This window comes from Dermacentor albipictus, chromosome 1 (genome assembly GCF_038994185.2).
Source record: "Dermacentor albipictus isolate Rhodes 1998 colony chromosome 1, USDA_Dalb.pri_finalv2, whole genome shotgun sequence".
In the NCBI taxonomy this organism is placed as follows: Eukaryota; Metazoa; Arthropoda; class Arachnida; order Ixodida; family Ixodidae; genus Dermacentor; species Dermacentor albipictus.
The window spans coordinates 57,586,897-57,612,540 of NC_091821.1; the positions used below are offsets into that span (position 1 = coordinate 57,586,897).

Consider the following 25,644-nt stretch of genomic DNA (forward strand, 5'->3'; position numbering starts at 1 on the left):
GGTTCGTTACCCGGTCGCGGCGGTCCGATTCTGATGAGGACGGAATACAAAGACGTTCGTATGCCATTCTCTGAGTGCACTTTAGAGGATCACAGGTGGTAAAAATTAATCTGGAGCTATCCATTGCAGCGTCCCTCAGAGCCCACTGTGCAGCTTAGGGATGTCGAACCCTGTAAATAGCAAAAAAGAATGAAAAAATAACACGCATGATGAGTCAGTTCGTGCTCCTCGATGCTGGTGGGTACATTTTCAATGTTAAACGACAAATCGCGATTATTTACGTTGATGTGGCGCTTATCATGTATACGAGTGTCTTGAGATCATGCCATATTGAGCGGTACATACACCACGGCGCGCTATAACCCCACAGCGGCTCTGTGCGACCACGCCCGGGCCCCTATCCTGTTCCTCGAGTCACTGGTGAACAAGGCCTGTCGCATGGTGTCGCGGCCATGCAGAGAAGGCTTTGCAGCTTTTCTGCGCGGGAAGTGCGGTCCCACCGACGCTGGAGGTGACCGCGGCGTGATGGGCTTCTTTAGCCCTCGGGCGCCCGGCCGCGGTGTCCAGCTGGTCTCTACAGGTGCAGGCCCACTCGGATACTTCTGCAATAAAGAGCGTAAGGGGTGATGGCGGCTGTCCGTTACTTCGTGTTTGTGCTTACGATGATGACATAGCCAGCGCGAGAGTTGATGCTGAGCACAAAAAGAAGCGGCAAGGACAAGCGCTGTTATATCATCCTGGGATACCAACTTGGCCGGTCTTACATCTTGTACCTACACCCCGCCAGCAGGCATCTTCTACTCGACGGCAGCTTACGTTCTGTGCCACACCTTCCAATATTTCACACTTGCCAGCGAAAACACAGCTTGCCGCAGGGTAGCCCTTTTTGCGGTCAATAACTCTTTTTTTTTTCTTACATCCTGAAACAAGAATGCCGAAGCAGCAACCCTAACCAATTAAGCCTTTCTTGAATTATACTACCAGAGAAAGAAAGTATCGTGTTCTAAGAAAAAATCTTTGATGAAAGAGGCGCTGAACAAAGTATACAATACCATCGCGCCGCATCTTGCGCTTTAACAACGCTATTGCGGTATAATTTCCGGACAGCCCTCGAATAATATCACTAGCGAATTTACGCACTGTGGTAACACAGCATAATGATATAAAAATCAGCTTTAAGAACAAAGTTCTATTTACGAAGGTGAAGGCATAACCAACCATAAGATGGGAAGCCTATTAATCCATCCCAATGTGTTTACCAATCACTAGGGCCAGTATTCCCTAAGAAAGCTCTACAGACAATCCTGATACTGGACAAATTATTAGCGAAGGCGGCCGGCTAATGGGAAAGAGCACTTTCGAACTAAACGCGTTGTCAGTTCGGCCCTAGATTCAGAGCAGAGTATTTACGCAAACGCACATTTACACGATGAACAAATCGATGATTCAGAGGCAGGTCAGAGCATGACGTACATAACTGGCACAGAATATAAGACCGAATTCATTGGCTGGCCACCTTCGCTAATATCGCAAATCGAGATATCGTCTGACATCCCGGTTAGCTGACAGCTAGTTGCTCTTGCAAATAGTTCCTGCGTAAGAACTTTTTTTGCGGACACGGGCCCTAGTATGCATAAGGGTGCCACGGACTACCTATTCGCGGTGTAATTTGTGGTCCGTCGTATAAATACACACCTTTACTGTCGAGGTCTGGCATTGTCGAAAGTGAAAAAACACATGTAACATACGAAAACACGCTCTGGTTCGTAATCAACATTGGTCCCCGCTATCTGCTTACGTCCTTCGTATACCACTCCGATAGAATAATGAGCATGCATACGTGTATACAGTAAAGTCACAGAGTTTGGCTGGATAATATTAAACGTATATGCGCTGCCAACTAATACAAAAACAACCAAAAAAATTTGTCGATCTGATTATGTGAATACCCCATATATGGTGCGGTTATTTCATTCTAGAAAAAGTCGCAGTTCACCCGAAAGGCGAAACATCGATTGTGATTGCAAATTAGTAGACAGCTACACGAAGAACGGATAGTTGCTTTATCGGCCGTATAAACACGTAAACCTGCGCTTTAACTAAATTAACAAAAGTGGTGTCACGCGCGCACAAGCAAACAGGAAAACACATCCCTCGATGACCGCGCACACTCGCTGTCAAAACGCAGGCGTTAGGAAACGCGGCAGCAGAAGCGAGCGAATCGACCTTCGTGCAACCTCTCGCTTCAACATGAACTAAGCGGCGAGAACACAGTGCACACAAAGCTATCAGCACTCGGCGTACTCTGACTCCATTGCATATCGCTTTCAAGGTAGGGCCCGCGCCGCACGCAGCCGCCGCCGGAGTAGAACGCCTCCCCTCTCCCCTGGTGCCTTGCGCTCGACGGAAGACGGCGCGTTTCCTCCCCGCTTTCCTCCCTTGCGCGCCAGGTTGAGCCACCATCGTCGTCTCCCCCTCGCACGCTGTCACTCGAACGTACAGAATACAGCGCATGGCGATGATGTTATCGCCCTTGGACTTTATACGGAACATCACGACGACGACGGCGGCATAAATATGTCCGGAGTGTCCATATAATTGATATCTGCATAAAAAACTGTTCGCGTGTGCATGTCTCGGTACGTGTAGTTGCCGAAGCGTTTGCATTATCGAGCGAACGCCGGCTGTTCAGCCAATCCCATTTGTTCTAACCTATAGGGCACGATAACCTAAGACTATTCCAAACTGAAATTCCAAAAGTCTAGACGTCAAAATGACGTGGCTGTTTATGCGAATGGGGACGGGAACTAGCGAAGTTTTTCAATCAGCCCAATCAGCAGCCTTCGTCCTTGCCGGAAGCATCTCTTGCATGTTTTTTACTCCTAAAGGGGCCATATACCAACTTTATTTGAGATAAAATCGCTTCATGAATAGACAATTGTGGGCTATTGAAATCAAAATTGTATTGCAATCTTTTGACGCAAGAACGGCTAAAGCGCATTGCAAAGTAAATGCCAGCATTAGCATTTTTCGAGCCACAGCCACACATGCGTCAATTCCGCATCCAATTCAGTTCGCTGTGCGCACGTAAGATGGCGGCTACGTGAAAACAGCTGGTGGTTTCTTTGGCCCGCATTTAGTGTACGTTTGTCGCAGTGAGGCTCGCCAAATGGTTGGATGGGGTCCTAGCATAATGCCTGAGATGCATCAGTGCACATCGTGCGTCGTTTACTTCAGGGTACGCACCTGCGGCCAAGCCAGCATTTCCTCCGTGGTGTTTGAGCCGTCCACAAGTACATATCATGATTCCGGAACTACAGAAGAAGACAGATCTACCAGCCTCTGCTCTAAAACAGCTGAGCTTACTTCTTCTGCATGAAAAGTACAGCAACCACGTGCACATCTATACCGATGGATCGGCTACGTCGTGCAGTTCTTCTGGTGCCGTGGTTATACCAACGCGAGAAATGACACTGCGGTTCAAGACATCGCATGTCACGACCTCAACGGCGGCAGAACTAACGGCCCTGCGTCGAGCACTGGAATTTATTGATTCTGAAGGACCTAGAAAATGGGCTGTGTTCTGCGATTCAAAACCGGCATTACAGTGCGCGCAGTCAGTTCTCCGACACGGATGTCATGACCAATTGACATACGAAGTCGTGAAACTTTACCATGATGTCCAACAAAAAGGACACGAGGTCGTTTTTCAATGGGTACCTGGCCACTGTGGAATCAGTGGCAATGATTCCGCCGATAACGCTGCTCGCACAGCACATCAAGAAGAGCACAGCGTTCCAATTCCGCTTTCGAGGACTGACGCTGCAAGGCAGCTTCGACAGCTTGCACGCAGTCTCACACTGACCGAGTGGAACTCGCCAAACTTACGACTTACGCGACTGCATCGACTAAACCCCTCCCTACAACTCCGACCTCCACTCAGACTTCCTCGACGTGAAGCTGCGCTTCTCTGTCGCCTTTGGTTAGGAGTTGCCTTCACAAAGGCATACTCTACATTAATTGGAGTGACTGACAGCGCAGCATGAGAGGTCTGTGGCACCGAAGAAAACATTGACCACCTGCTGTGCCACTGTCCAAGATATGGCCCAGAGAGACAAGAACTTGTCAAAGCTTTCCAAAAAACTGGACAATCGGCCACTTTCTGTGCAAGTGCCGCTGGAACACCGCCCTCATCGCCCGTCGGCCCATAAAGCGGTGAAGGCGCTTTTGTGTTTCTTAAGGACGACGGGTTTGTGCGACCATCTGTGACTTTTATTGCGATTTCTGTAAGACCACACGCGTCAGCGAACTCGCCGCAACTTCCTTCTTTCCTTCCCTCCTCTCTCTCCCTGTGATCTTTGTTTTCCCCTTTCCCATTCCCCCGGTGTAGGGTAGCCAACCGGACGTTATTCTGGTTAACCTCCCTGCCTTCTACTTTTCTCTTCCCTCCCTAGTGTACGTTTGCCCATAACGCTGCCCGATTAGATGAAATCCCGGCGTCCGAGATGTACTTTCGCCCGGGAAGAATTTTGGAAGCTGTGAACATCATGGAAACCATGAAAGCCTAGTGCACGGTGAGTAAACACCATGCTCTCTTGTGCACAATGCCTGGAAAGTAACATTTGAACATCTGCGGTGATCGTGAGATGTTTACTTTTTCTTTTATTCACGTAGGATACTGAAGTATCGATGAAGATTGGAAGGGAATACACCTCAATGGATAGCTGGTAAGCAAATTTTTTTTTGTGAACGATCATAATTATCCCTGAACGTAGGTAAACAGCGCAATGACAAATTCCCCCTGCGCGCTGTACAAATATTTCTGATGGATTTGACTTCCACGGGAAATATTGTGGTGTCCTTTTTTATTCATCCAACTTTTTTTATCCTAACTTTGCTTGTTTAACGGTTTGTAGCCGGGATTATTTTGCTTAACTTCCCCCTGTGATAAGGATTCGATAAATTTTCAGCACTGGAGAGCACAAAAATTCTTTATCCTGTTTATTAATTTTTACTTTGAGGACCATCAACCGGCAGAAGCCCCGCAGGCTACCTCGCCAACAGCAGCTGGAGGTTGCAGCCTGCATGGCAGCAGAGAGGTACGCATGGCAGGAGCAGCTGGCGGAAGAGATGCCGGACTTGTGGGAGGCGACTGCACTCATCCCAGGCACCCTGCGACAGGTCCTTACTGCCATTGCGCATGGCCTTCGCGAGCCACCTCAGCTGTGATGGACTTGATTTTTTTTATGATCCTTCAGTGAAACCAGACTACAAGTGCAGCTTATCTTTCCATTCAAACTGACGCGGCGTTATTTGGTGGCGGTGCTCGCATGTCTTCACAACCTATTGAGGCCTGTACTAGGCAGCCTGTAAAATATATGCAGGTCATGCATGACAATGGCAACAAAAAATTGATAGTGTCATGATGCCGTCTGAAACACGAATGCGCATCACGTTTTTTTATATATATGTTGCATGAAAGTATGATATGACTATCTGCAGCCCACAAGTGAAACAGTGGCTTCGCACTCTCATTACTGGGCCTACAGCAACCAACAATAGGGTGAACAAATGTGTGTTGCTAGTTCATAACTTTTTTTAAATATGTAATTTTCATGTGTAGTTTTACTTGCTGTACAAGTTTGCCCTGGTGAGAGAGTTAATATAGACTGCATGTCTAATTTTTTTCAACTTTTCAGTTGGGTGCGTGCTTTTATTTTTCTGTTACCGCGATGTTTCAACATCTACTGATTTTCGGGGAACATATGCACGACGTGATCTTTTTTTTTGTAGTTTGACCACAGCAGTTTTTCACACACATCTACTATAGAAGCATTTAAATAGCATGCTATGATAACTGTTATTGAAATTCCCCGTAAGGATTTTTATGCTACATTTTGTCGAGTTTGCACTTTGACATCCTTAGCGCCTGTCTTTAGCCACAAGTGGCCGTGTTTAAACTCCTTGTTAACAGCAAGTGATTTTACTTGTGATAGTTATTATAATATTTTACTTGTCCTTACCAGCGATAGCAATACAATCTAGTCCCCATTGTAGTTAAGCACGGTCTGTGATATAGGTAACTAGCCATAGACGTGGCCAATATTATACTATACATTTACTACCAGGCTGTTCTTGTAGTCGTTGTTCCAAGAAAGATAGTTGAAGTGCGAGTTATTTTTTCAGTTATGTTGTTCTTTAAAAGCATGTGGCTGCTATTTTATACTGGTAATACATAATATGGCAGTAGCCATAGAACAGAAATTCTATTTTGTGCTACCACTATGTTGAATGCATAACAGTCAAGACTCGCGACACCTTTTGTACTGTGTAGTTGCTGGGTGAAGGTGAATGGTTGTGCATGAGTCTCAAAAAGTCATTAAGCTCATGTCAGATATTTGTGGGATTTCATATTTGCCAACTGTTCATTTACAGTGTATTGTATCCCATGTAGTGCGACATCACGCTGTGCTTTTGCTAGCATTAAATCGTGTTCTGTGTACATACAGCTGTGCACTGGAATGAGTGTCATTTACTTTTATTAACGATGACACTGACGGTGTGTTATGTGTTTTATTTACACCGGTGGCATGAATAAATTATTTTCAACAAGGTTACTGGCACTTGAAATGGATATTTACAAGTAAATGTACAATTCTACAACTATTTAAAAATGAATGCTCTTCCATTGGAGAATAATTTATATTTCAAAAAGAAACTGTGTGGCGGCTGCGTGACAAAACTGCGCAGGGCCTACGAGGTGCGTGTGAACAGTACACATGGTGAAGCGAAAGGTTTTGTGCTTTGCTGCAGGCCAAGCAGAAAGCGAGGAGTCGAAGACCAATATCCTCCCCTGTACATTGCAGATGGTGGTGACCGTGTCGGTGATACCAGTAGTGAAAGGCACCAAGATGACAGTAGCAGCAGCCACAGCAAATCAATTGGCAAACGCCTGCTGCCCAGAAAAGTGGCTATAGTGTTCTTCTGATGAACGCAAAGGCATTCTAGCCACAGCTACTAAATGAAAGGCTATCACGTAGTGTCACAGTCGAATGATGCAATCATCTCCAGTGGTGACAGCTCATTGACACAGGCTACGCGAAAACATTTCTCACATGGCTCGCATCGTCATCCGCACTGATGCCCTCCAGGTGACGCGGCTCCTGCGATGCGTCAGTCACAGCCCTGAAATATGTCAACAGATCCATCTTCTGGCGGCACGCATCCCGCAGCAAATATCTATTGAGTGGATCCCGCGCGACCTTCTGAGCTTACAAAGCCGCGCGGATTCTGCGACCCGTCTGGTGAACTCTCCATCGTCAGTACCTGAGCTCCTTCACCTAGATCATGCAACCCTCCTTTTGACAAGAAAGGAGCACCTCCGGTGCCGCACACATGCTCTCATACTTCCATGTGCGGTAACCCTCCCCCGTGGTCTTACCCGTACAGAGGAGGTTGCGCTTCGGAGGATCTGGGTCCGGGTTGCCCTCCCTGCTGCCGTGACTCGGAAGCGGCCGCACTTTCACCAGGTGTCTCTCCGCCCTGGATGTCCAGTGTGCAAGTCACGCAATGCTGACGCCGACATCCACCACCTGCTGTGGGTTTGCCCTGCGTTGAAACCGACGAGGCTCCGACACCTCGCAGCAGCGGAACTTTCGCCGCATAATCCTAGCCATTACACTGTTTGGACGCAGGGGCCACATTATGAGATCCACAAATCTTGTTTCATTTATTTGATCATCCTTATTCACCCGCATCCCATACCTCTGTATGTCTTGAGGCATTAACCCTCGCATTACAAACAAAAAAAAAGGTGGGATAAATAAACTGCAGACTATTCGCCAATTGCCGAAACATCTTCACATTTGTTCCTCCTTTCTATTAGGCATATGTGCCTGACGCTGCGGGCACATGCTTAGCGTTGCTTTTGGTGTTGCTGCCAGCGCAGCTGCATCCGCACCCTTCTCAGGTAGAGTGCTGGTGCTGCTGCCTCGTTGTGTCGAATAAGCTAATAACACCATCCCGGGCAGCACATCCACGGAGGTAGATTATACGTGATGCCCTAACTCTGGGAACTCCCTGTCTGAGGGGGTCACCGTTGTCATCATCACTGCTGCTGTTGCTGTTGTCTTCATTGTCATCATCAAACAAGCTGTCACCTTCATCAAGACACAGACTGTGCAACACTGCACATGCTGCAATGACGTTGGCTGCACGGTCTGTTTCGTAGTGAAGGGCATGGTAACGCTGAAGGCAGCGGAAGCGGCTCTTAAGAAGCCCTATGTACCGCACCACTATGGACCGCATGGCAGCATGTGCAGTGTTGTACCTGCCTTTTGCACCGCGCGTGGGAGGATGACCTGGGACCGGTGTCAAGAGCCATGGTTCCAGAGGGTATGCGCTGTCACCTGCATGACCATAGAAATAGTATCAAGTCATATCTGTCTGCGCAAGTTTGAGTGAGTGAAGCATGGGTTATGCAACATATGCCTACCACACAGACGCTGTAATATAATAATATACAGGCTGAGCACCTGACACTGTTTTCATCTGCACAAATAACAATAGCTGGTACATAGTAAAATCCCAGTTTATAGCATCCAGCAAGGTGGCTGTTCGGGAAAGCTGGTGTTGCATTCTTTAACAAATATTAGAGAAAAAAAGAAAGTGGCAAGACACATGCACTGTACTTCATACTGCATATGCACAATAAATATTAGTTTGAGGCACAGCACATGCATCTTGTCACTTTCTGTTTCATCATCATCACCATCATTTATTATTCCCTAAGGGTCCCATCAGGGACATTACATTTTTCGCGTTAATATTCATTAAAAAATGTAACATCCCTTCAAGGGTTTATGTCACATATTTAGTTCAAACATAAGCGATTCGGGCTTCAACATTATGTTGCGGCGCTAGCACACTTTAACGTATGCAGCCAAAATTGCAACTGTATCAAGTTTTCCCTCTGCTCACAGAGGAGGTGCTCGCCGGCCTTGGCAATGTGCCCTTTCTGAAAACGACGGCGCAACCACGTAGTCTTCCAGACGTAAGCATCGTGGTCCGACCCCGGTCGCAGAGCATTCACGGCAAGAATCCTCATGCCTGCGTCACGTATCTGACGAAAGCGTGCACAGCATCAGCCAAGCGTTGCTATGACGGGCTAATTAGCAAGTGAAGATCGATACTTACGAACGTGGTGTTGAAAGCATAATACCCCTTGCGGCGCGTGAAAGCTGCCTTCTGCTCGCCCTTCGGTGCGATGACGGCGATAAGGTTACCGTCCACACATGCATCGGATGACGCCGGGAATGGCGCCGCGTCGAAGGAACCCTCATTTCACGGCCGCCTTTTCCTCCGACGTCCTCGGGAGGTGGACCCCCTCGTCGCGGGTCCTGACGTCGACGATTGCTTCCGCTACGCGTCCCACGCATTTTCTGACCGCAGGCTCGGTCACGCCAATCGACTCCTCGCTTCCTACCGAGGCTTGAGAACTTCCCGTGGTGAAGAACCGCAACGCGCACAAGACTTGTCGCTCCACCGACAGCGCTGTTGCTCGCGCGCCTCCAAGTACCTCCGCCACTTCGTCACACAGCCAAAGCACAGCTTCTTTCTTCAGGCGAAAGTTCCGCCGGAACAGGGCATCTGGCATGTCAAACGCGTCCTAGGGCTCATTTCTCCCACGCCCGAGCTGCCGAGCCACCGCCGCTAGCACCAACAAGAAGGCAGCCATTTTCTATTCCAAACGGAACGGGGCAATCCAGGTTATTCCAAGATATTGCCGAGTTCGTTCGACATAATTAAGCATAATTAGTGCGTAAACGCCATTTTGACGTGTCGTTTTTTGAGCATTCCTGACGTCGCTTGACAGACAGGCAAAATCGACGCGGCCTGAAAATTTTGGACCAGTCACCGTGGGGTAATGGCGGATTTGAAAACAGATTGGAATAGTTTTACGTTATACCGGCCCTAGTTGTGAAGTTGTGAATCCTAATTCATACAGAGCCGGATCAAGTTCTTTGGCTGCAAATCGGGCATGTGAGTCTGCTGGACCGTTCCGGGCATATCGCCGTCTGTGCATCTGCTTTCACGGTTTTTATCTGCCTTCCGCAACTGGCCGCGAGTGCATGTAGCCGGCTGAATGCAGTGGCAGAAGCGTAGCACTTTGAAGCACCATGATGCCTAAGTAAAGTTACCAGTTCATAGTTAATTTAGCGATCATTTTTATTGTCATGTGAAGCATAATGTGTGAAGCAAAAACGAGAAAGAAATGGCGCACCTGATCTGCGCAAGCCGTGATTAATTGCAGCTCATGCATGGCGACAGTTGCATGCGTTTGTAGTCCTGTGCTTTACGCGTCACTATTAACCATTTAATACATGCACACAAGACACAGATCGCGAGAACGAATGACTTATCGAACTCGATTTTCAAAGCATTATGATTAAACTATGGGTAAATAAAAAGCTTGGCCCTAAATTTTCCTGCAGTATTTAGAATGGCTCGTGTAAGTGCATGATAAAAAGGAATTAACGCGTATGCGTAAAAATAATCGCTTTCTTTTCAAGAGTACTCTAATACATTACGTAGCCCAACTAATCAACGTGAGTGTTACACCTTTAGTCGCCAGTGGCGTTGATACCTAAATATATACATCGGTTATTAACAAAAATACATATATAATATATTACAACGGGTAGACGTGCAAAGAGTGGTTAGTCGAATGTGCATGTGCGAATAGAGTTGGAGCGAGAAGGATGAAGCGAGGCGACAAGCTTAAAGATGGCCTCTAGCAGGTAGATTAAACGAGTGCTCAAATCAGCGTGGCGTTCTCAGCAATAATATGTAACCTTTTCGGATTAATGAGAGTTGAATAACATAAACTTTGTTCATTAATGAAGATTTCTCATCAGCTTTTCAGATTTCTCATCAGATTCTCAAGGTTTTGACGTACGCTTAAATTGCACATTTCGTTTGCTCCCATTGTCGCTTATATATAATAAAAACAATAGAGAGCCCCGAAAGGTAGCATGCGGAACGATGCTGCAGATTACAGTGGAGTCTCGCAGGTAAGCTTGACATGCTGAGTTTACCGAAAACAAAGGTAGATTTTCTTACTTCGATATGAGGCTTACCAGGTTGTGCTGGAAATCTTGCCAACCACGGCGGAACATATAGACTGTAATCTGTAAGGCTCCTGATCTGCGTGTGATGTGTTTTCGGGGGCCTTCCTCGTCTCTTTTCCATTTTACCTCCTCTTCAAGTGGGTAGGCATGGTGTCACATTTAGGAGAAAAAGGCTAGCCCACTTTTCCTTCTTTATGCGAGGTGTTTATATGTGTTTACATAATAATAATAATAATAATAATAATAATGGTGGCGGTGGTGGTGGTAGGGGTGGGGGTGGTTGTGGTGGCCGTGCAACTCCTATGCCACATGGCTGCGGCTTGTGAATAAAGATGATCAGTATTCACGTGGAACGGGAAGGAGCCAACAAAGTCTATACAGACAGGTCCAAAATGCTGGTTCTTGTCACTTTAAGATGCAACCTGGTCAGTAAAACCCACTAAAGCAAAATTAGTGAAACATGCACGCTGAAAATTCAATTGTACTTATGTGAGCAAGTGAAGTTTCTCCAAATGGTTAGAAAACTATTTTTCATTACCTTTTTTGTTCAACTTTACTAAAATGGGATGAACAGGCTTAGGTTCGCAACTCCTTGATAGTCTCTCCTCCATTTTTGAGGATTATAGTTATGCAGCGCTTCCTTATTCGAAGTTTAATAGCGTGGCTACCCTTGCTACGGTCACGAAGGTGTACTTGAGAGCAAGAAGATGAAAACCTATACGGACGACGATATGAAGGCGCTTGACAGTGCTACGCGTTTGTCAGTATATGGCGCATCTTGAAGATTTAGCTGTGTGTACTACTGTGCACATTCAGAGGAGTTCAAAATCCAGGAGCTGAAATATGCCGTCACTCTCCGGGGCACTCACACACACCCAATTCATATGGTCGATATTCCCTCTTCCAATTCCAAAGCGTTTAATCTCCTGAGCAGCGCGAGAAACTTCAAGGCCAAAAAAAAAAGCAGAAACACGTGCAGGTTGGATGTTGGCCAGAGTTATATGCAAGTGTCATTAGGGACGCGCGCGTTCAATAGACAGCTGGCCCCTGGAACAGCACCAACGCAAACGACTGCCGATACCGATCGCTGTGGCACCTCCTCCTCGGGCCCGCGTATCCGTACTTAATCTCGGCTATGATGTCTTTAGGGGGACGCGTGAGGACGGTCAATGCTACAGCTCCCACGCCGTCGGGACTCTGACCTTATACCTCCGAAGTCCTTCAACATTATAACGGTTTTCGTTACGCGGCTTCGTCGGAAGCGCAGTTGCCTTTGGCTGCACGTAATGAAACGAATAACAACCCGTCAGTACCAGCACAAGTTCGCAACTTCTACTGGAAGGTCACCTAACAGACCAGTTCTTGCGGGGTCGTACGCGCCGCGTCCTTTCTGTGTCTTCGTAAAAAAGGGCCCTTGGTACTACGTGTGACTTAAAATCAAGCAGCAACATTGTCTAGACAGGCGGACGATTATAACAATTTTATTATTACAAATAAATGCCTACAGACCCCGAGAAATATTGGACTAGCAAAGGCCAACATTGTAATTGAAACGAGTTACTAAACGTGAAGCCCTATTGAAGACCTCAGCATCACCCATGTGTAACCAAGGACGTACATCATCCGCATAGTAGCGCAATGAACCGCAAGCAATCCGACCCTTACTGCAAGGCTGCTCAGCCTGAGGCGCAAGTGCTTTCCATTTAAAAAATTTAGAAATAACCTAAGCAGCTTTCTTGGTGTAACACTCAAGTCTGAGATATGGAAGTGTCCAATATGTCAAGAACGGATATATTGAAGCGATAGGATGTTCTCCGCAGCGCGCTTTTGGCTCTTAAAGTAAGGTATACACATTAGTTTCCTGTTCGTTAATGTTGCTCGTCATCGAAAGCGTGTGCTTTGACCGCAGAAATACGCCGGCGCAGGAATATCCAAAGCGCAGTACAGTATAGTGCCCATTCATCGCGCAAAATGCCTGCTTACCGTTCAATTAGTTCGATTGCTAAGCTTCTCGTGGCGTGACTTTCAAATCGCTTACACATATTACTACGAAGGTTGCTCTTGTGGAGAGAGAGAAAGAGTGAGACTAATTTGAAGCAATAAAGCAAAATAATATAGAGAGAGGGGGAAGAAATGAAGAAAAACAAACAGGTTAACAATGTCGCTCCCGTATACTGCAGGAATACATGTTGCTACGCAAATTAGCGCTAACTTTGACATGTATTTTACGTAAAGCAAAAGACAGCCAAGTTCTTGCGTTGTGCTTTCGCGCTGCCTAAAATATGTCTTCAAATCTATCCATTTATGTACCCTTTGCCTAAGTGAGGAAATTGGAACGCGAAGGAGACAGAGAAAACGTAAGCCCAGACGAATTCCGTGCATTAGATAAAGCCTACAATAAAGAAGTCGCTACGTTGGCCCTTCTGAAAGCGGTACAGGCTCACTAATTCATTATTGCATTCGTAGGAAATATGGCAAACTAATGGAATATTTCGATGCAAGAAAGAGAAGAAGGAGAACATACTTTTTTATTATTATTAATATAAACGTGGTCATTTCTACGTGGGAATTTTTTCAAGCTTTTCTTGGGAACGATCTCTGAGCTTATTACGCAAGGTAACGAATGATCACAACAGAAATTCGCAGGGTTGGAAAACGTCGCCGCTTGTGACAACCGCGTCTTAACTAAAGAGCAACATCTAGTACATGAAGAACGCCGTGACGAATGACAGCGGTTGGAGTTTGCAGCATCGCACGAATAAAATATTCAGTAAACAGAAGGCAGTGCACGCACTAAATTTAACTATTAAGCACGCTACAAACACAACAGTCACACACGCAGACGCGAAAAGCTTAAGGTATGTTTTAAAGCAAATACAAGCGAAAACATTATGACCTCTATAAGGGCCGCCAGCCCGAAACTATAGTGTTTAAAAATTTATTTGCTTGTATCTAGAACCGCTAGAGGCAACAAACTCGAATGTACTCCAGGATGTACATTCTACATGTACAACCGCACGTCCCACTTTCAATGGCGATTTTTATTGAGGCTATAGATAATTTGTTGCTGTTGTTTATACTTGTTTTCTTGCTGCTGATGTTGCTGACGAAGAAGAAGAAAAAAAAAATGGCTGTGGCTTAGGTAAGGTTAAGCCCAGGATGCGAAGCATACTAGCCTTTATTTTAGTTGTTGAACCACTGTTTAGCCTGGTGAACTGCTGTTGCTTGGCTATATTTGGTTCGGCTAGACGAAGAAACAACTCATGCATTACTTCTTCGCCTTCAAGAGTGGAACGCGACAGCGTTCCCGTCGACCCGCCAAGGGGTGTAAGACAATGGGCTACAGGGCAGCGACTACGCGCCCCGCATTGGACGCGGTGAGCGTCGAGCAAAGCAGCGTTCGGCGCGGCAACGAAATGTGCGCCTGAGCAAGAGACGCACGCTTTAGAAACAGCGCGTTTCTAAGGCAACACCGCATTCACTAGAGGCGCTTTTGTACCGCTTTGAAGCGTTGTACTCGTGGCTCAGTGGTAGCGTCTCCGTCCCACACTCCGGAGACCCTGGTTCGATTCCCACCCAGCCCGTCTTGCAAGAGTTGAGCCAAAGCCACTTCTCCTCTGTCGTGACGTCACGGTGTCACGTGATTTCATGGTCACCGCCGCGCCTGAGGAGCTGGGTTGAGCCCTCGTAATATGCTTCGCATAAAAGGTTGACCGTACATTCGACACGCTCCATCGTGCAGCCTATGTCTAAACGTAGGGTGTTGTTATTTTGAGGCAACAGCCTGAATTTAGACGTACCCTATCGGCCTGATTTTTTGTGTAACATCAAAAGAACATCTCCAGATTGTAGTTTCCGTGTCAATCCCGGCGCTTCAGTGGAGCATATTATTAGAGGATGCCTTCAGTGTGACCAGCAGCGGATTCGCCTGCATGACCGCTTGAACAGCATTGAAAGACGTCCTCTTACAGCGAGCAAATTGGTTGAACCGTTGCCATGTCCTGATAAGCAGACGTGGGCCATCGGCGGCCTTTAATGGTCACATATTTGATGGACAGCCGGTGAGTGATATTTCGTAAGTTTCCCGCTCTGTACAGTGCTATTTTTTACGCGCAAGCATACACGACCCGGCTGTGAAATCGGCGAAGGTAAGTTTCCGGCGGCTTCTGCGTATGGGGCGGCCACGCGAGCCCCATGTTTAACGCCATCTGCGACGCGGACAGTCTAAGCGTCTAGTTGTACCGAGGGCCAATAGCTTGCTGTGCGGTATAGCACCCATACGCTTTCGTGCCACCCGCCTTCACGAAGTGAAATATCCCTGTAACTTCTTTTCTTTTTTCAACGTACAGATGTCATGGATTCCTTTCTTATTTTTGTCTGCATATTAAAATCATGATGTCCTTCGCGGTCAGCTTTATGAGCAAACATGAATGCTGCGTAAAAGATATGTACACATGAAAGTACTTGTGTGGGTCATGTATACACGAAGCACACAAGATGAAGCACATTTGTTGTCCTGCTTACATTTTTGAGAAAATGCGATGTTCTGCATTGAAACACAAAGGTTACTATAATGTCAATGTATTTCACCGCACAATTTGGAAATTAACATCTCAAAGCGGGTGTCATGCTGGGAATTCGTGACAAGTGGATACGCCTTGCGAACTCACCGGCTACAATTCGTAAATTTCAGTGCCTGACGTAATGCAATTAGTTAAAAGCTTAATTAACTTCTGTTAGTTACTCGAGTGCTCGTCTAGCTGACCTCCCTACCTTTCCTCTCTTTGCTATCTCTCTTTCTCCCTCTCTCCCACTCGCGGTTGTTCTTGTGGTGTCATAACCTTTTTTTCTTCTATGTTTATTTTCTCCGTGATCCATAGACTTGTTTTTCTAGTGTCTTGCACTTTCGTCGTAGAGGTCTGAGAGTATTTTGTACCTTGGTTATACATATGTTTTGTTCTGTCTAAGATTGTGGAATAGCCGGCTCATTCTGCGTTCAAACTTTCCATGTTTCGCAGGCTTTTATTGTATGCCTAGCACAGCGGGGCGTGTGTTTTTAGAAGTTATATGTTCGACTTTTGTCTGGGCCTGCCCCTACTTTTACGATGCGAATAAAATGAATTGAACTGTACACTCTAAGCACGTTTTGCGACCGTTTTTGCAATGCGCGATCATTGGAACGCCGGCGCCCCCAGCCGCGGGAATCAAACCCAAGACGTAAAGCTTAGCAGCAGCAGAACGCCATATGGCCACTGAGCCAACAGGGCGGGAGTCATAAATTTAGGAAGCTTCGTCGTTGCTCGGTTTCTTCCTCACGAACATTAATTCCGGTTCAAAAGACCGCGAAGAGGTCCTTTATTATTTTCCTCATCAATAGAGCCCCTCCCCTACTCGGCGTTGGCTGGCGCCGTATCTCGCCTTGGCATCACCGCTGCCCAGTGCCCACTGGAGGCCACCTGTGGCCATGCGTGTCACGCAGCCGCCTAGGTTGGGACGCGGCCCCGCGACATGGTTCAGGGCCACCTTGACCGATAAACCCTTTCCCGGGGGCGCCCAAGTTTCGGACACGGAATCACGCGTTGCATCACATGTTTGCCAGCCACGAGCTTGCCGCTTGCCAGAAATGACTATGTTCCCACTCCCACGACGTACCCTATGTCATTGTCGCACCAAACCAATGAGGAATAAATAAAGCTGCTCGCCGCATATATCTCTTTGGTTGGCTAAAGTTCCTTCATAAAATGTCAATGCGAAGCCACCGGATGACTTAGACAACAAACAAGCAGATCAACTTTAGGTGTAGGTTCACGCTTTAATAAACAACCCTATCGTATTTACTCGCCCTCAGGTGCGGGCCAGACTTCAGCGGGCGGCACCCATTACAGCGTTTTATCCCCAAGGACAAGGCCTCAGTGTGTGTACCGGAAAGTGCGCCTGTTGGCTTTACGCGCAAACAAATGTCATCGTATCCCGTTTCAAGGAGGTCCCATTAAAGTCTTTGACCTCGGGACCTCCTCCTGTATAATATTCTCTTGTACTGAATCTTGTCTATTAATAATAAAACCTCATTCAATTTGTAATCAACGGTCAACATGTATTATACGTTAAGATGCATCGCTTTCTGGATGTCATCATTGACCGCAACCTCTCGTGGAGCCCTCACTGCGTCTATCTGAAGAAGTTATATGCCATTGCTGAAAAAAAATTAAATTATGAGCTTTCACGGGTCAGAACCGCGATCTGGTTATGAGGCACGTCGTAGTGAGGGACTCCGGATTAATTTTGACAACCGGGGGTTCTTTAACGTGCACCTAAATCTACGTACACGAGTTTTTTTGCATTTCGCCCCTACGACAGCCTCAAGTGAACAGTTGCTATTCCTGGAATTACAAAGTCAATCATCCGTCACCGGCTCTGAAGCAACTGACGCTGCTATTACTGCGCCAGCCATATCATCACCGCATACATAGTATATGCCGATGGCTCATCCTCACCTGCCAGTGCAATTGCCGCTTTCGTTGTTCCAGCTAAGCATACGACAGTTACATTCAAAGTGTCACACATGACTACATCTAAGGCGTCAGAACTTGCAGCCCTCCATGCTGCTATGAACTACGTCACCGAAAAGCCGGTGCGGAAATGGTTCACATCTAAGTCTGCTCTTCACAGCATCGAGTCCACCTTACATCACAGAACATGCGAGCAGATGACATCACACATCAGGGAATTATACCATCATGCTCTCGAAGTAAGGCACAGCATAATCTTTCATTGGGTTCCTACTCACTATGGCACCATCGGCAATGACTTTGCTGACAGAGTTGCCCAGTCTGCCCATGAAGACACGCAGACGCGTCCAATACCTTTAGCGAGGACGGACACATCCAGGAAACTTCGTCTGGTTGCATGCAAAAAGTCACAAGCTTTCTGGAGTCCTTCAAATGCCATCAATTGCCGATTGGATAAGCTTGAGCCCCTTACTACGGCTACAACTGTCATCAAGCCTTTCAAGCGGCAAAACAACCTGGCTGTGCCGCTTGTGGCTGGGAGTCGTGTTCACTAACTCTTACTCCTGTCGTATGGGAATGACCAGGAGCCCGATGTGCGACTCTTGTAGGTGCGAGGAAACAATCGAACACCTACTGTGTGTCTGTCCTCGCTGCGACGTACAAGTCCTCTCTCTCCGAACAACTTCAAACCGATTGCACTCGAGACCGTTCTTTGAGTCAAAGATTCTCGGACCGAGGCCACATCCGCCACTGGCACAAAAAGCGATTCGTGCACTGTAGTACAGTACTTGAATCCCACCGGTTTCAGAGACCGCTGAATGCGCTTCTGTGCATCCTCCCACGTGCACTCAGTGCTCACTCTCGTTGATCAAGTTTCCCTTTCACTTCAATATTCTCCTTGTTTGCATTTTGTGGAAAGCGCTTGTGTAGTCGCCGTAACTTTTTAACCAGCCTCCTGCCCACGTCACAGCTGCTGCTCCAGCGACAAATCTACGAGGGTCAGTGAAATAAAACCTTAAATTAGGCATTTTTGGTATAGGTTATTTAGGGAAGAAGAAACACTTCAGCGTCATTTTTCTACATAATCTGCCGCACGCTGAATACAATTTTACAAACCTTGCGAAGCATGCGAACTTTCTAGGAGAAAATTATTTTGTTTGGCTGCGCTGCCAGTCATTCACCATCGGTATACTTCTTCATTCGCGTTCTTTTACACAGTGCCTCCTTCAGCGGTCCAAACTTGCGACAATTTCTCGGGACGAGATCTGGTGAGTAAGGAGAACACGGCGGACACTCAAAGCGTAGGTCTTGAATGAGCGCAACGTTCCACGGGCAGTACAGGGGCGAGCATTGTCATGCTCTGGCTTCGCAAATCCACGTGCTTGACTCGGGTGACGAGCGTCTTTCACAGATGCCACACCAATTAGGAATTTTCTACCGCATTGCGTTCTACCGCAACCATAGCCAACTACTTTCATGCTAGCAGCTATCCAGCGGCTTTGTTTGCGTGTCCTGCACAAGAAAACCGGAGGGTGTCCTTAGCCTCAACAACCCTCTGTGCCTCAGGGTAAACAGAAAATACGCGGACATGTTTATCCGTTTCGAGTAAGAATGTTCCATATCAATGCGATCTCAAATGTACCAACTTGAAATACGACACGAGCGAATACCAATAAATCACCTGGCGTTTCACAATCTGTGCGCACAGAAAACACGCGACTTTCCCTCGCACGCTTCGCGGAGGTGAACCCGTCGGGATTATTTCTTGAATGAATACTGCGAGAAAGACGAAGAGTGTTGCGCGTATATACCCCCGCGCAACAAAAGATAATTCAATACCGTTCAGAGAATAACAAGCGCTTACAATCCACCTGTGCGTTATTTATCGCGGTGTAGGCCTTGCAGCGCGTGAAATTAAAGAAAGTGAGAAATTTCTGCGTGAGAAAACATTAGCGAACTCGGGAACATAGGAGACATGGGTTAGATTTCTTTCTCTCGCTGGCCGATATCACCTAACTGTATGGCACAGAAGAAGAAAAACTAAAGGAAAAAGATGCCCAGGCATTTGATCGACAGATAACCTTGCTGACTCGGGGACCAGCGCGCGGCGAACGATTTCTCGAGATAGGAGATTATAAAACTGGCGTGCATGAATGAATGCCGCCATTAAAAATGTGCAAGGTGAATTCGTTCACGGCAAAGGTTAAAGGCCGGTGCTCGTCGGTTCGTATCACAGGAGTAAAACTGGGAAATATTATCATTGTAACGCAACTGAGGGTACCCGATTAGCCACTCCTCTTCCCTTTCCGTCTCCATTAAAGATCAGAAATACCTTACTTCAGGGAAGTTGTGGCGCATTTCTTTTTGTTTGCGATGTGTATTGGCTGACGTCACTGTAAAGCTGCCGCGGCATTGCTGAACTAAATCACGGTCGACCATCGACGATTGTGCGACCGTAATGAACAAATTAAGCAGACACGAGCAGGCCAGCGTTTTGGTTCTTCAAGCAAAATAAAAAGTAATGTTTTATATATCGCACCAACAACTCTCTGAAATCAACAGATTATACTCGAACAATTCGTGGATGCCACTGCCCAGCCATTCAACACAAAATAATAGTGTGGAAAAAAAGCGGTGGAGCGGGGACCTGATTCTATATTATCTCGTTGTGTTTCTATGGGCCAACTGCGTTGAGTATAAGAATGTCTGAAAATATTACACACTTGATCCGCTAGAAAATTCTGTCTATATAGACGATACTTGAGAAAGTACATTAAGTCGGGGCAAACTTAATTTCTTCCCTTAATTAGGGCGAAGTGATTGCGTTTGCACCTCACTTTTGAAAAAGAAGAAAAGAAAGCTGCATGCGCATCCTTTCTGAAAAATTTAACACTTTCTTCGCCGAAACCTGGCGAGTAAGTGGATTTCGGGCACTCCTATCGACTCTTTTTTTTTTCAAGTAGTAATATATGACAGCAATAGGTCATAACATTATTACCGCCACTATCCTGTGGGAATGAATGTGCATTGATGGCACCGGCCGATTGCAGGTGGCAAGGTCCAGATAGTAGGCAACGTATGGGTGACGCAAGCATACAAAGTGATCAACCTGCGGACAACTTGTGCATGTAGTGGGGAATCTGCTGATTTGAGCAACTTTGATACAAAGAGCATATCGTCATAGGCAGGCGGTTTATGTAGGTTCTCTCGGAAACTGATCGCTTCGTCGGGTTTCTAAAGCTGCCACCCTTATCGGGCTTATGAAAACTGGAAGAACGACACTGAAACATTAATTGATGCCACGATGTTGGTCACGCTTATACGTATTAAGCAAAAAATATGCCCATCGGCGGCTTTACAACTTGATGAAACAAAATCACGCACCTGTGGCGCACGTGATAGCTGAATACAATGCCGACAACGCTACAGTATACGAGCAAAACGGTTCAATGAAATTGTCCTGCGCACAGAATTCTCTGCAAACAGCCTTTTCGTGCACCACTGCGCACCCAATGTCACCGTCACTTACGGTAATCGTTTACACATGAACATCAACAATATACGTACAAATAGCGAAACATTGAGCAGCCGCAGACAATTTACGGGTCACCCCTTGAGCCCAGCACTTCAGGCGGACGTCAGAGGGTCTTCCTTTCTCTTCTCCTTCTGCAGCTTCCTTTCGTGACCTGGTTGCTTTTTTTATGACGTGTCACTACGTTTCAGAATAATTGTTTTTGACTTTGATCTTAATATTGTTATGTTGTCCTTTATCGGCAAAAGAGTGGTTCCAAGGGCACATCAAGTGTTCCACATAACGATTATTTTAGTCATAGAAAAAGACCCCAATGTGCTTCTTGGGTCAACAATCAACAAGAGCCCATTTCTTTCGAACTTTTTTACTTTTTTTTTTTGATGCGTGGGTCTTATTAGCGATGGTAGTTTCTTTATCGCAGCCTCGTTGCGCGGCCTCGTTGGCGCATAGCTCGGTCGAAAAGTGAAACAAACGATAACTTTCGAAATGCGGGCTTTACGATGGGTCGGTTTCTGCCAGCCGCCCCTGCTTTGAAAAACGGAATGCGCCTGGCACGCCCCCTATCGGCGCGTTCGCGAACAGCAGCGCCGCGTGTCGCGATTCTGCCAATTCTGCCGCCTCGGCCACCAGTGCCTTGCACTAATCTTTTTTCGCTGGGAGTGCACAGCAAAGTATACATTTTGTTAGTGCGCGTCTTGGCATTGAGACCTTGCGAAAAAAAAAATCGTCGGACTTGTGCTACCTTGCAGAATCAAATTCAAGTTTCGGCGATGCTGTCAGTGCGCATAGACACTTGCAAACCCCTTTTCCTTTACAGATTAAAATGTATTCCTTCAAAATTATCAAACCAAAACAGTCTTTAGTTCTCTTACGCGTCAAGTGTTGCAGTAAAATATTGATTTTTTGTGGCTTCCTAACTTGCCCTACCGAATTCTAGTTTCATGAGCACGTTATCGAAGGTACATGTGCTCTATTCGAAGGAGCTTTATGTCTAACAAACCCAGCTGTTCTCTCGCGACGATTCTATAAGGGCCCGAAATTTGTCCGAACAAGTTTACTATAACCAAAACTGACGTAATTTTTCACACTGCAGGTAATTCACCCATATTTGTCTCCTTCCTCCCCCCCCCCCCCTTATTACATTTATCGCTCCGAGATTGCTTACAATTTCCAACTCGCTGTGAAATTCAGTTCTCTAATTATATAGGTTCGGGCTAACACTTATGCGGCTCTGTTAACGCGTTCGTTTTTACGCGTCCTTCGTTCACTCTTGCGCGTGTCAGCTTACTTTTTTCAAACGCTTATATAGTCACAATAACAAGTTCGGCGTAACGTACGAAATCAAAGGTAATCAATGGCAAACTGCGCCGCAGTCGCAATCAGTCTTACTCTTTAGAGCTCGTGGGTTTCCATGCATGAGTGCTAATCACTACAAATAAAGCACGACAAGCATGCGCTCGTAACCCCAGACAACCGAGAACTGTTTTGAATCCGCTGCAGATATTTCGCTTAAAAATAATGCACCATAATTACTTCGCGCTCAAAAGCACGTCATGACGCTAATCATATGCCACGTACCCCAGTGAACCACAGTGAGCTTGTGGTCTTTTTTATTTGTCGCAAATTACCACGGTATGCTTTCTTGTAAACCTGCAGGCTTACATTGAGGAATCTAGCTTCGAAAAAAAACCGGGTGGACGGCTGGAAAAAGCTGACGCCAAATGCGGTGACAACCTGACATGCTGGAGATAACTCTAGGTGGTCATCACATTCCCGTCTCCACTGTGTATTACTTTTCGTAATCAAATTAGATTCTAAAGTTTTATTCATACATTGGCTTCATGAAGCGAAAGTGTGCCTTCTATATTACAGCATTAATCAAGTCAAGAGCATATCTTTTCCAAAGACGCGTTGTTAGCTTTATATTTTGCTTTCATTCACAGTCATATCCATCACGGCATTATTGCATGGGGAAATACACATTACTGTCATATCTCATCTATTCAGTGCTTGCAAAACCAAGCAATGCGCATTATCCCTAACAGTGATTTTTTTCGCTAATGTTACTCTGTTACTTCGTGAAAGCGACATACTTCTTGTGACGAGCTTGTTCAGCTATCATTTCACAATTCTGCTTTATAAATTACTCACTAAATAGCTTCCACACAAATTCGTTGATTCCAGGGGCTCTATAACGTAAAACTAGTTACTCCAATTTGTTCTTATTGCAATCTCTTGACGTCATATTTACGTAACCGCCGACGTAAGCCTCGGGCGGTGACCCGTAGTGCTGTTTGAACCACCCAATCAAACGCTCTCCTCGTTTATAACAGGTCACCGTTGTTTGATTTCAAAGCGAATAGCTTTGCCTGCACTGACAGGGTTTTCTTATCTAATTCGCTGACAAGAGGCGAGGAGCATACAGAAATGGAGAGGAATTCGGTGGGTCGAGCAAGCGCAGTGAAAGTAGACAACCACACAAGGAGGGTGGTACCAGCGTCTGGCGTTGGCCCTCTTCACGTTGCTTAACTTGCGAAGGCATGTTGAAAATCGCGTCGACATGGAATGGAAGGTTAAAAATCTCGCTAACTTGGATCCTCAGCAAAGAAAAGTTGGGAGAGTGATGTTATGTGGCCACGTAAAAATATTTATTATGCGCAAATCCGTTCGCCCGAGCGCCTCCGAAAAGTCAGTGCCAAAGCGATCGGTAGGCGTCTTCTATTCCTTTCAGAACGGGGCAGTGTCCGGTTATTCTCAAACAAGTTTTGTGCGGCATAATAATGCATCTTCAATGCATCCAGGTCACTTTGAAGTCGTGAGTTTTTGCGGTTTTGTGATGTCAAGTGAGAGAAAGGCGAAGGGTGGGCAACCCGCAAACTTTTGACAAATAGCTGAGGGCGAATGGCAAAAAAAAGTGTGCCAAATAAGACATAATTATTTTTTCTTTCGTTCAGTCTGCCCTGCGTGCTGTCATGCGCATGAGCTATTCGGCATGACTGTAGCCCCTACATCCCAGGTCGGTAAAGTCCGGGAGGTTTTGCAAAGAGAGATTCTCTTTAAGAAACATTACAGCCAACACACAAGACGCGTTCACCCAAGGATCAGAATTGCCCATCCCTTTTGCACGAGACAAGTTTAAAATGCAATCATTTTTGCAGGACACCTTAAATCTCTCGAAGGGCTAATTGTACAATCTATACCCCTTTAAATAAAACAGTGGCGGCATACAAAATGAGATGGCATACCTTACGACGCTCGTGTGCGATGCGAACCGCAACCAGTGTCTCGTTAGGCATTGCTGCTTCTAGCTCTTGCACTTCATCGATGCAGTAGTCGAGCAGTTTCTGATTTTTTTTTAACTGAAGCTTGCTTTACGAATGCTCCTGGACTTCCTTGACCTTACCACTCCACATCGATCAGCGATCATCACAAATGGAGAGGTTGACCCAATATGCAAAAACTGCGATAAGAACGCCATAGCAAACCAAAGTCACATCTTCTGGGAAGGCGAGGGCCTTTCCCAACCCAGAGAGGTTCTGCGAGCTCCCTCAGAAACTACATGGGAGACCTAATACGGTCCCTCGAAGAAAAAGTACAAAAAACAGTCATTGCCTGGGCGAGCAAGTGTGGCGGTTCAGGCTGAGCTCTGTTCATTGAGAGAGAGAGAGAGACAGACAGAAAAGAGAAAAGGCATGGAGGTTAACCAGACGCACGTATGGTGTGCTGCCTTGCACTGAAAGCGTTGCACACATCCGTTAGAGCATAATCGTCCGTACACTTTTACCGTGTCAAAGCTTACTAGCTCTGTGAGATGATCGCCGCGTGCGTCGCATTGCTTAGCACGGGTGCACGAGAGCACGTGCGCGCTCGCCAGTTACCTTGACGCTACGGACGCGGGAGTGAAACGGGGAAATTTATAGCATGTGATCAACCCCCTCACGAAAGCTTCGCTCCGCATGAATTGGAACACGTGTGTTGGATCTTCCAAAGTTGTTCTTTGCCTGATTTTCGTTGCCACACACACACACACACACACACACACACACACACACACACACACATATATATATATATATATATATATATATATATATATATATATATATATATATATATATATAAACGAGAAGAAAGGGGGTTAACCGAGGGACCCGATATTTATTAGTCATATAATGAGAAGCCAACAAACACTGACACCAAGTACAACATAGGGGAATGTGCTTAATAAATGAAATAAAGTAATGATAAATTACTGGAAATTAAAGTGGATGAAAAAACAACTTGCCGCAGGTGGGAACCGAACCCACAACCTTCGCATGTCGCGTGCGATGCTCTACCAATTGAGCTACCGCGGCGGCGTTTCCCCATCCACTTTCTTGGGTATTTATGTGTACTAGTAGAACCCTGGGAGTGTTAGCCAGCGCCCCCACTCACAGACCTAGGCGGCGGACGTGGAACGTCTTTTTTGCCGCAG

The 25,644-nt window shown here is 46.3% G+C and overlaps 1 protein-coding gene and 2 long non-coding RNA genes across 5 annotated transcripts in view; 2 read left to right on the plus strand and 1 right to left on the minus strand.

Moving 5' to 3' along the window:
- LOC135899365 (endothelial lipase-like) overlaps positions 1-643 on the plus strand; it is a 49,765-nt gene extending 49,122 nt beyond the window's left edge. For 2 of the 3 annotated variants that reach the window (XM_065428621.1, XM_065428623.1), the window contains one exon: positions 371-643. In XM_065428621.1, coding sequence (XP_065284693.1) covers positions 371-627 — 257 coding nt within the window. In that variant the 3' untranslated portion in view covers positions 628-643. The remainder of the gene's footprint in view (positions 1-370) is intronic. The other variant, XM_065428622.1, reaches the window with a different exon arrangement.
- Positions 465-24,497, minus strand: LOC135899366 (uncharacterized). Its single transcript, XR_011507129.1, has 4 exons — positions 24,416-24,497; positions 8,334-8,408; positions 7,442-7,608; positions 465-602 (listed from the first exon to the last, which is right to left on the minus strand). It is a non-coding gene; the product is annotated as an uncharacterized lncRNA (long non-coding RNA).
- LOC135899302 (uncharacterized) lies at positions 4,456-6,611 on the plus strand. Its single transcript, XR_010563584.2, has 3 exons — positions 4,456-4,574; positions 4,675-4,727; positions 5,022-6,611. It is a non-coding gene; the product is annotated as an uncharacterized lncRNA (long non-coding RNA).
- Positions 24,498-25,644: the final 1,147 nt, after the last annotated feature.